At 34.9% G+C, this 12,115-nt stretch overlaps 1 protein-coding gene across 1 annotated transcript in view; it reads right to left on the reverse strand.

The window, feature by feature from the left end:
- Positions 1-3,345: 3,345 nt before the first annotated feature.
- LOC107582801 (probable phospholipid-transporting ATPase VA) overlaps positions 3,346-12,115 on the reverse strand; it is a 66,620-nt gene continuing 57,850 nt past the window's right edge. Inside the window, exons 16-21 of the mRNA XM_016268824.1 lie at positions 10,241-10,366; positions 7,363-7,563; positions 6,710-6,790; positions 6,117-6,221; positions 3,548-3,557; positions 3,346-3,455 (exon numbers count right to left, since the gene is read on the reverse strand). Of these exons, the coding sequence (XP_016124310.1) occupies positions 3,346-3,455; positions 3,548-3,557; positions 6,117-6,221; positions 6,710-6,790; positions 7,363-7,563; positions 10,241-10,366 (633 nt within the window). The remainder of the gene's footprint in view (positions 3,456-3,547; positions 3,558-6,116; positions 6,222-6,709; positions 6,791-7,362; positions 7,564-10,240; positions 10,367-12,115) is intronic.

Below are 12,115 nucleotides of genomic sequence, written 5' to 3' on the forward strand. Positions count from 1 at the left end.
GAATACCAGTGCCAACCTGGAGATTTGAGAAAAAATAAGAAAAATGTCTCTGAGGTATATAAGGGCAAATCAGGGATTAAAGGAATAACTCACCCAAAAATAATAAATCATCATTTACTCACTCTTGTTCCAAACCCATATGACTTATTTTGCAGAACGTTTGCTCTTTTCTATGCAACAGAAAACAATGGGCACCAACATTGTCCAGCACCAAAAAATATGTTAATAAAATCAGATTCTATTCAACATGGTGTATCAAAATGGAATTGATGTCAATGTGTCTCATGAGAATAATAAATCTGCTTTGAATGAATGTACAGTATATATATGTCAACAAGATTTGGCAGCTACAACAAATAGAAAACTTCTCCACGAATAATGACACATTTGGATTATTCCCAGGGATATTATGGTTAACTAAAACCATAGATTATTAAATTACATACTAAAAATTCTATATTTCGTTACTTGAAATAAACGTTAACTGAAATAAAATAAAATAATTTATTGTTTAATCTAGCTACCAGGACAAAACAAATTATATTAGTTTTTCAATCCAAGTAATTACATGATGTTTCGATTAATTAATCTAACTAATCGCAAAATAAATTTGACTGTGAAAATACCCACAAAAGATTATTTAAAGCTATTTTTGTGTTAAATAAGTAAAATTACAAAATGTTATTACAATATAAAATAATGGTTTCTATTTTAATATACTTTAAAATATAATTTATTTATGTGATGCAAAGCTGAATTTTCAGCATCATTACTCCAGTCTAAAGTGTCACATGATCCTTCAGAAATCATTCTAATATGCTGATTTATTATCAGTGCTGGAAACTGTTATAATTTATATTTTTTTGGAACCTGTGAGACTTTTTTCCAGATTTTTTGATGAATAAAAATTTAAAAAGAGCATTTATTTAAAAAATAAATCTTTTCTAACAATAAGTTTGGGGTCAGTAAATTTTTATTCTTTTTTTTTTAAAGAAATTAAAACTTTTATTCAGCAAGGATGTGTTAAATTGATAAGTGATAGCAAATATTTATATTGTTAGAAAATATTTAGATTTTGAATAAATGCTGGGCTTTTTAACTTTTTATTCATCAAAGAATCCTGAAAAAGTATCGCGGTTTCCAAAAAACATATTTGGCAGCACAACTGTTGCCAACATTGATGATTCTAATAATAAATCAGCATATTAGAATGATTTCTGAAAGATCATGTGACACTTTATACTGGAGTAAAGGCTGATGGAAATTCAGCTTTGCATCACAGAAATAAAATATATTTTAAAGTTTTTAAAACCATTATTTTATATTGTAATAACATTTTTGTTTACAATTACAGAGGTCAGACGTTTCCTGTAGTTCTTGACCAGGTTTGCACACACTGCAGCAGGGATTTTGGCCCACTCCTCCATACAGGTGTTCTCCAGATCTTTCAGGTTTTGGGGCTGTCGCTGGGCAACACGGAGTTTCAGCTCCCTCCATAGATTTACTATTGGGTTCAGGTCTGGAGACTGGCTAGGCCACTCCAGGACCTTGAGATGCTTCTTACGGAGCCACTCCTTAGTTGCCCTGGCTGTGTGTTTGGGGTCATTGTCATGCTGGAAGACCCAGCCACGACCCATCTTCAATGCTCTTACTGAGGGAAGGAGGTTGTTGCCCAAAATCTCACGATACATGGCCCCATCCATCCATCCAACAGTAAGAAAATCAAACAAGAGAATGATTTTTTTTTACCATTTATTTCAGTTTTATGACAAAAGAGTTGTTCATTGTCAAGAAACAAACACCGAATGAGTGAACAATTTAAGCAACCCCTCCAAAATGTCAGAGAACCACTTGAAACAGGTGTTTTCATGAAGGGCTCTTGACTATAGATAAAACCTTAACTAAAATTATAATGAAAATTAAAAATATTAATCAAAACTATAAGAGTATCTCAATAATACTAAATAACACTGCATTTTCCTCACACGCAGGCTCCAAAACACTTGGAATATTTATTTTACTTGTACTTTTGGAGTGTTCAGTAAGAAAATCAAACAAGAGAATGATTTTTTTTACCATTTATTTCAGTTTTATGACAAAAGAGTTGTTCATTGTCAAGAAACAAACACAGAATGAGTGAACAATTTAAGCAACCCCTCCAAAATGTCAGAGAACCACTTGAAACAGGTGTTTTCATGAAGGGCTGGCAATGTAGTGAGTCTACAGTGAGAACGAACTGAACCTTTGTGTGACTATAACAAACACCAATTACAGTACAATGAACCAGAAACAGTAATGGCAGTGACAGTGATAAAAGTCATGCTGAGTATCAAAAAGTCCACCCAATGCTTACATGTGTGCTATAACAAACTCTGAAAGACTGCATTCCTGCTGGTGATCTACCCTGAAGTTAAGGAAAGGCTCTGGAATGCAGCTGTGGATGGATTCTATTACAGCATGTGATGCTTGGCCAAGAACTCGACAGACCAAGTACTGGCACATTCCAATCTAAAAACAACAAACAAACTAAGTATGGAAAAAATACAGCATAATCTCTTCAATTTGTTAAAAACCAAAAGGATTTTTTTTATATTTTCATTAAACCTCATTTATTAATATAACTCCAAATAACTTTACATATACTGCATGTATATAAAATTCACTATGTATTGCTGTCTACATGTGTTCTCCAGTGTTAAGGCACATAACATATATACGTATTCCACATCGCATAAAACCATTTTCTTGCGTAACTAAAGCACTTCAGCACATACAAACATTGGCATCATCAAACTATGAATACAAAACAAATTAATTTTTGATGCTATAAACATTACAAATTCAACGCGACGAAAATATTTCTCAAAGCGGCAAGCGCTGAACCTGAGCTGTGCAGAAGAACAACTGACGGGACAAAGTACTTGTGTGCTTCATATTATCTTCTTTAGGGTTTTACGGTAGCATCCAGACACATACGGAGACAGTCAGTCATTTTTTCCCCCGCTCACACCCAGCTTAATACTGCATCGCCCTCTATATACACCCATTTTTCTCAAAAAACATGAGTTTTTGGGTTTATGAATGCCACGGAAGTACAATCGAAAAGCTTTCTAATGTAACAACCCTATTTTTTTGGTCTGAGCACATTCTGTTCACACCATTTGTTGTGTAATGAACACAATAGATCTCATAATCCTCCTGGTAGGCTGTTCATAAATCAGCGGTTTTGATAGCGACTGCCCAAATGAGATCCTGAACGAACAGATTGGCGAGGCCTTGAGGTTATGTGAGCACAGCATGACAAATCATCTCATAAAAACTATTTTAGCATCTCTATAGGGGACTCTATAATACGGCACGCCCCTGACATTTGCGGAATCGTGGAATATTCTCTTGCGGAACAAACGGATAACCTCCCATGTGCTCGTCTGAACCGTTCATTACACACATTCCAGCTTTAATACAATGAGAAGTCACAAAGTCATGGACTAGTCTGTTAATTCCCTTAGAATAGACTGATCAAAACGGAATGCTTTCATGAACATACGTTGACGCTCCTGAGGGTGAGCGAGGCACAAATGCATTCAATACATGATTCCTGTCATGAAAAAATAGGACCAGTTTGGGTATAGTAGCTTGAGCGGTGAGGGCAAAAAGACGCTTAAAGAGATAGTGCAGCCAAAAATGACATTTCTGTCATTGTGTACTCACCCTCATGTCGTTCCAAACCAACATGACTTACTTTCTCCTGTGGAATACCAATTTTTTTTTTTCCCCCCCATGCAATAAAAGTCAATGTGTTCCAAACTGTATTGGGCCTCATTGACTTTCATTGCATGGGGAACATTTTTTTTAATGTTTTTTTTAAATATCTTATTTTGCATTCAACAGAAGAATGTTTGGAATGACATAAGGGTGAGTAAACAATGAAAAAAAGACTCATTTTGCCAGAAATATCCCTTTAATAAAGGAGTAGCTGCCCTGAGCCAATTAAATTTCTAATAGCTAAAACCATCAGCCCAAGCAAGCGGTTACAGTACAAACGCTCCAGCGGTCATGTGCTTCTTGCATCTTTGGTCAAGGATCATGTATAGAGTAAACAGCAGAAAAATACAATCATAGCAAATAACAGAAGCAGCAGGCATATATATATATATATATATATATATATATATATATCTCAATCAACAGATCAGGCCATAAAAATTCTCCTGTGGAATACCAATTTTTTTTTTTTCCCCCCATGCAATAAAAGTCAATGGGTTCCAAACTGTATTGGGCCTCATTGACTTTCATTGCATGGGGAACATTTTTTTTTATGTTTTTTTTTAAATATCTTATTTTGCATTCAACAGAAGAATGTTTGGAATGACATAAGGGTGAGTAAACAATGAAAAAAAGACTGTCATTTTGCCAGAAATATCCCTTTAATAAAGGAGTAGCTGCCCTGAGCCAATTAAATTTCTAATAGCTAAAACCATCAGCCCAAGCAAGCGGTTACAGTACAAACGCTCCAGCGGTCATGTGCTTCTTGCATCTTTGGTCAAGGATCATGTATAGAGTAAACAGCAGAAAAATACAATCATAGCAAATAACAGAAGCAGCAGGCATATATATATATATATATATATATATATATATATATATATATACACACACACACACACACACACACACATATATATTAAAATGAAATAAAATGGTTAAAATTGAGGTTGAGTTAAATACATATAAATACATATTTTCTATATATATATATATATATATATATATCTCAATCAACAGATCAGGCCATAAAAATGCCTTAAGAAAACAGAGTAAAGTGGCATATCAGCACTGAATCAATGTACTGAATCAAATCTTCCAAGGCCACGTCCCTGGATCCTTTGCTGTCAACAAACACCAAGTAGCTTGATGCATCGGCCTCTATTTCCTAAAGCCCTCTGCACAATGACTGAACGAATATACTATATATATAAAAAATGGGTGTAGAAACAAAAGCAGCAGCAAAAATGAAGAAAAAGACAAACATATACTTGAGCTGGAACCTACCACAAGCACCATTTGTATATGCATGAAAAGCGAGAAAGCCCCACTGTGCTCAACTGCGCTAGAGGACAGTTCTACTTTACACGACAATATTTGACTGTGAGATAATGTGAGACATCTTAATGACTGGTAAAGATCTAAGAGCTTCAATAATGGAATGCAATAGAGTAAAAGTGTCATGCCTAGTCCTTTGAACAGCAAAAATTAAAATCAACAAGTGTAGAGTGCATTTCTTGCTCAGCACTAATTAAAGTCATCAGGGGATCGAACAACACTTAAAAGGCACATTTAAGGAATTTCACTAACACTTTACAAATAGGATACATAAATCATGTACTAATAATTGGACAAATAGCTGAACTAATGGTGAATGAACTCGCAGACTAATCAAGAACTAATTAAGCGCTAGCATGACTGGAATTGGAGGGAGTCATGTGAATAATGGCCACATTAACATGTTTGAATAAGATTGATAGTTAATGCATTAGATTGGCTGTATGACAAAGAATTTAAAGCAGCAAAAAAAAAAGATCTTTTAAAGTCAATAAAATAAAAATAAAACAAGTTATCCCAGGTTTAAAATACTTAAAAAATATATTTTAAACTGAGTGGAATAATTATTTTTCATTAGAATTTAAAATTATTATATTAGAAATGTACATCACATTAAAATCATTCTATGTACCATATCAATATGAATACACAAATAAACAACATCTACCTATATACTTGTAAAATGCCATGCAGGGATGTCCTTGAATACTTCTAATGGATCATGGCGTAAACAAACTACTGAATTGATTAATTAAAATGAACATTAATCATATTGAAAACAGACTTCACTACTCTTATCGGCATTTTTGCAAATTATGTTTAAGATAAGAAACAGAATAAGCAGGCTTAACCAGAGACACTCACCAATCTTAACAAGTGCACAACGGTCTTTACACTGCAAAAGCAGTACAGAAGAACTACGAAGAGTGAGTTTTAGGAGTGAGTTTGACCGTGTTTTAGCCACTGCATCACACCATCCTATTCGATTTTGCATATTATAAAACAAGACTCACCCAGGTTTTGGTTTCGATGCCCAAGTGCAGCAAAATGGTGAAGAGTGCCAAGGTGGTGATGGGAGTGCCCCATGTAAACAAATCCACATCAGAGTCAACGTAAGCCTGAAAATATATGACATTCAAACAACACCGCTGCTTACTTACAGACCCTACTTAAGTATTTTCACTTCTTATGCACACTGCAAAAAACCAAAGAAAGTAAATTTGCAGTTAAATATCTGAAAATTCTTGAAAGAAGAAATTTACTTTAAAGCATTAATTATTAACAAGCTAAAAACAACTGAAAAAAAAAAAAAATGCCAGCACAACAGACATAATATACTAATTGAGAAGACACAATCTATGCAAATCAGTCTTAATGTCCTATGAAGTCTTGCTTAAAGTATTTCTCTTCTTATTTGAAGGATTTTTCAATATATTTATTGGAAAACAAGTAAAAACATTGTTGCAGTGCACTCGAACTGTAAATACTGTATTAAAAAGTTCCATTAAGATCAGATGGCCTCCATCTTAAGGAAGACATATTTGAGCAGCCATGGTTTTTGCGTGGAAATTTTAGTGAACGCTCAAAATATTCAAATCAAACTTACAAAGTAAGGGATGAAGAAACAGATGAGGCTTTGGTAGAAGGCATCAATCATGTTCATCCAGAACATGTAGGGTTTATATTCCTGTATAAGAAATTCAAACAATCAGGTCCAGGCATAAACCATTCCACGATTCCAGATGACCATGTTTTATTATAATGTCATTAGATGTTCCATTAACGGAGTCATAGAACACAAATAAATGGTTTGTGAATAAATCAAAGTAAAGGAAGACCTCTGCAGAGGCATATGGTTAGCAAAGCAGAGGCAACCGCTGCAGTTTAATTATCCCAGGTTGAAACATTTCAGCACTCTCAAGATGATTAGTTGCTTTTATAAAATGTTTGCTCTTGCTCGTGCTGTTTTCCCCTTCATGAAACTCAGCAGAGAATAAAAGACCCATTTTGAAACAGGTCAGCAAAAAACAATCAAAGCAATAACTGTGGCACGGGTAATATACTTCATCTGCTTATAGAGGAACTGCTGATGGTGCAAACCGCAGGCAACTCAAGTGTGAATACATGTGGCAAAATGCTGTTCATGGTTTTTTATTTACCATTTACATTACACTTTCAATAGTCATTTCAGTCCCAATTATAATTCAATGCATGCAGTTCACGGATGGTGTAATTATTATCTGCCCAAACAGCATGTACCTCTGAGTTTTGCCCATTCATGTAGAGCTGCGGCAACTCCTGCAGGGTTTCTGCTGACACATCTTTGTCCAGGGTGCCGGTGATGAGCTGAGGGAATGCGGAGAACATCAGGTTGAAGAAGATCAGGTACCACTGATCAACCATGGCTGACCCAGAGAACCCACAGTAGAACTGATACCAGAAGATGAGGGCAACAAACATCTAGGGTGAGAAAGACCGCACCATAGACGAAAAGAGGTGCGAGAAAGACAACAAATTTATAATGAGGTCTACAGTTGTTGCCTCATAAGTCATGCATCTTCATTATGTCCAAGATATTTCTAGGACCTCCCCAATTAATCAAAGAACATATCAAGAACAGACAACAACGCTTAAGAGCTTCTAGCTATAAACTATTCACATCATGAAACTTCAACTTGTTAAACTGGATGCATTATTACACGGCTCTCTGGAATACGCTATTTGACTGCAGGATTGAGCAGATTTTTTTTTTATAATGGCTAAAATATGTAATTACAGGAATGAAGTTTAAAGCATTAAAACATTTTTGTGCAAAAAAAAAAAAAAAAAAAAGACTAATTCATTAAAAAACAAAACTTGTGAACGAGAATACCACCACGCTGCCAAGGAATACTGAAATAAATTGTTGAATAAAGCTGTTAATTTTGTTCTTTTGGTGCACAAAAGTATTATTGTCGCTTCATAAAATTAAGATTGAACCACTGGAGTCACATGGACTATTTTAACTATGTCTTTTCTACCTATCTGGGACTTGAAAGTGTCAGTTGCATTGCTGTCTATGGAGGGGGGAATCGACTAATTCATTAACAAACCAAATATACAAATTCATATTTAAAGACAGGGTAAGCGATTTGATTCAAAAACATTTTTGTTATGTTGGTTGAAAGTCTCTTCACATCCCGATAACAATCACTAAGTTAAGTGGTCTAAATGTATTTATATGTATATCATCTGTGGAAGGCGTAGGGCCATAAAATATTCGACCAATCAGATTATTCAGTCAGAACATTACAATAGGCTGTTCTACCTGCCTGTCAACGTATGTATTTGCATACCTCCGTGCACCCTGTTCGTGCAGACATGATAAGTCATCAGCGTGTTCCATTATGGAAGGCGTTATTTTAATATTGCGCACTTTGTGCAGTAATGATTTCTCACTGGTGAATGAGACATGAGGTAATCTGACAGCGTTGCATTCAATCACCCACCAATGCCGTCTCTCATTGTGTCGCTGATTAGCCTCTGGTCTGCCTGTACATGTTTATGTGTTTTGGAGGAGGCGTGGCTTTGAAGAATGATTATGCAAGGAAGGTGGGATCTTGCTTTAACCCTTGTGCAACCTTTTGAACATTTTTGTCCTTTTCAGTTTAGTTTTTTTGACCATTTTGCCCGTGCTATTGCCAACTGCATAAATTTTGGCACAGGTGTGTATTTTTATTGGAATTTTACTATTTCACTTCCATTTCCTTTAATACATCTGTTTTGCACTAGGTAAAAAAAATTGTTCCTCTCAGGACCTTAAGGACAAAAATGTCCCCATTGAAACCCATTAAAACCGCTATTTTTAATCGCAGTGCCATTTAACTGTAAAATTATGCAATTTTTGTTGATAGGCTTTCATTCTATTGGCAAGGCTTTAAAATAATTTTTTTTTACTATTTTTTACCAGATGGTGCCATTTTTTCGGGTTTGACCTATAAAGAAAATACTCGCTTTATTTCAGTTTTTTGCTTCTGCATATTATAGAGCCAATTGGATAAATAATTCAGCTATAATTGGGTGGGTGTGTTGGTATTGATGGCAGAGTGTGGTTTGTTTGCGTGTCAAAAAAAAAAAAATTGTGTGTGTGTTCTTGTAATATTTGAGAGAGAAAAACTCTACTGCAAATCACATATCCAACCACTGTGTGCACCAGCAGAGTTTTGCTGGCATCTAATGGGGAAAATAGGGTACTGTGCCCAAACAAAATCTTACTGAAAGCTAATTTTTTTTGAGATATCAACCTCAAATTTGGAATACAACTTGTTTAGATTTATGGCTTTGATTTTCTAGCAGGTATAGAGTTCAACATGTTTCATAAAATATATATTTTATATAAAACATCATGAAATCATTTTCATAAACCTAAACATCACTTTTTTTACTTCAACAATAATCTGCCATGGGTCTTCTTTAAAATGAGACCAAACTTAACTCTGTGCTCCCAAGCTTAACATTTTTATGACATTTTTGTCCACTATGGACCTGTGTGTAACTTTTTTTAATTGACACAGAAGGGTTAAAAGCTAGCTTGCTATTGCTAGCCTTTCCGAAATCACCTTCCCTACCTTTAATGATTACAAGTATAAAAATAAATGTAAAAAAATATTTTAACACATCAGAATGGTAATTTGAACTTTATATCATCCAGCATTAATCACGATTCATAGAAAAAAATGATCAAATATATTCAAAAAGTGAATTTAACATTTTAATAAATCTACAGGATCCACAAACTGTACATTTGGCCATCGACCCTGACAACTAATATCTTGTCACTTGTAGCACTCACTCTTTCCCACATAAGCAAATATTTCCAACTCAAAATCAATATTTCATGCCTATTTATGTATTTCTTAGCCATGTAATAAGCAAGATAATATAAAGCAAGCCTGTCATTATCATAAAATAAACCTCATTCAGTATGATACAACACTGATCACCATTTAAGAGTTTATTTTTGCAACAATGACGAACTATATACTATATGTATTATTCCTGCCATATTGTTTTTCAAAGTCCCTTTACAGTAGTTCAACTTCAACATATATATCAATGGTAATTTTAATTAGGAAATGAGCAAACTTCAGGGTCTCACAGCATTTTTGAAGAAGAAGTAGAGGATCATGTTGGCAAGACGAGAGTAACACCAATGGCCGTGAACCAAGAGCAGCTTCTGCAGGTATCGAAATCGTGGCAGAGCAAAGTCACTGGCCATTACAGCCTATGAAAACAATGAGAACAGAATAGAGAAGACCGTAAATGTTTATACAGGTTTGACAATTTCGGTGCAATTAAAACTATTTTCACAAAGCAATGGACAGCACTAGTGCATAAATAGGCGAAGCCATGTTAAATACTCAAAAAGGTAAAAGAGCTTTTAAAAATTGAATAGCATATTTTTAACATTACTAAAAAGTGAAATTCAAATACGCACTCCTTTCCAATGCGGTTACATGTTGGCCTATTGAGTTAAAGTGTTCAAACGCATTTATATAAAATGGATTTTGACGACATCAGCCTTGAGGCTCAAGATCTATCAAATGAGACACGCACACAAACATAGTGGCATGGCATCCGTATATATTCATAAGACAAAAGATTAACATCAGCCTAGTGACAAAACACATTTTTGCATAAAATAATTATGAAAAGCCTTTCTGACTGTGGAATCTGGTGAAAATGATCTCCCGTCCATCACCCATCTATTCTTTATCATATGTTTTCGACAGCTGCACGCGTCAGGCAGTTAACATGTCATCTATCAGCATGACAGATACCGCCTTGTTGCCTCGAATGGCATTTGTGATTTTAATCAGTTACAACTGGCCTGACAGCAGCATCAGCTATGTTCTTCACCCTCGTTGTCATTCTCTCCACATCAAGCAAGCATAAAAAAGCATGCTGAGATCAGTTATTACCCTACTATGTTTGGAACATTATGGTCTACGGGACAGAGTCATAAACAGATTCTCATTAGGGCTGTTAATACTGAACGCTGACCTCAAAAAGAGCACTTTGGCACACAGCGGAGAGTGGTGCCTCATTACGTCCAGATCTTTTGCTGAATTAATTAATCTGCATGACTTATGAGACAGTGTCAAACAGATGAGCTCATGGTGCTTCCGGTCTCTCTTCTCACCTTAACGGGATGTATATTCTGTAGGCCTGCCACTGAGAACAGAGCAGAGGGGGGCGGGTAAGTGATTTGTGGGGAAAGTGGAGATTTTCAGAGAAACCAGAACGAGATAGGCTGTTCCCAGAGAGGAACAAGTGGAGGGCGCTTTATAAATGAATCGCTGAAGGAACCATATGCTGTGTATCGCCCAAATAAAGCAAAACTGCTACCACTGCATACCGTGCATTTATTAGGTTAACTGTCCTTAAAAAAAGGCATGGGTCAATATATCAGGGGAAGAGTCCGTTTTTCAACTGGTTCTGCTTTAGGACCCAGATTTCAAATCAAGTGGCAAGTTACTACAGTACCAAAATTCTTTACTGCAAAAACAAACAAAATCAAGCATTAAAATGGATGCATACTGAATAGGATACTTCACATCATTCTTTTGGTCCTTGTTTTTTTTTTAAACACGGCAGTTTCAATGTTCATATACAAGTTATAACTGAGTGCAATTTATACTTAATACATGTACACTACCGTTCAAAACTTTGGGACCAGTAAGATTAAAAAAATTAAAAAATTAATACTTTTATTCAAAAAAAGACGCATTAAACTGATCAAAGTGATAGTAAAGACATTTATAATATTAAAAAAAGGAACATTCTTCTGTTCATTTTAACATTCAATTTATAAAAAAAAAAAAATTAAATTTCCATAAACTGGTCTTCAACACTGATAAGAAATGTTTCTCGAGTAGGAATAAATTACTTTTTAAAATGTTAAAATAGAAAACAGTTATTTTAAATTACTGTATTTTTGACCAGACTCAGTGAGCAGAATAATTTATTAAAA

The sequence above is a fragment of the Sinocyclocheilus grahami genome, unplaced genomic scaffold, assembly GCF_001515645.1.
Source record: "Sinocyclocheilus grahami isolate Dianchi unplaced genomic scaffold, SAMN03320097.WGS_v1.1 scaffold47.1, whole genome shotgun sequence".
NCBI lineage: Eukaryota > Metazoa > Chordata > Actinopteri > Cypriniformes > Cyprinidae > Sinocyclocheilus > Sinocyclocheilus grahami.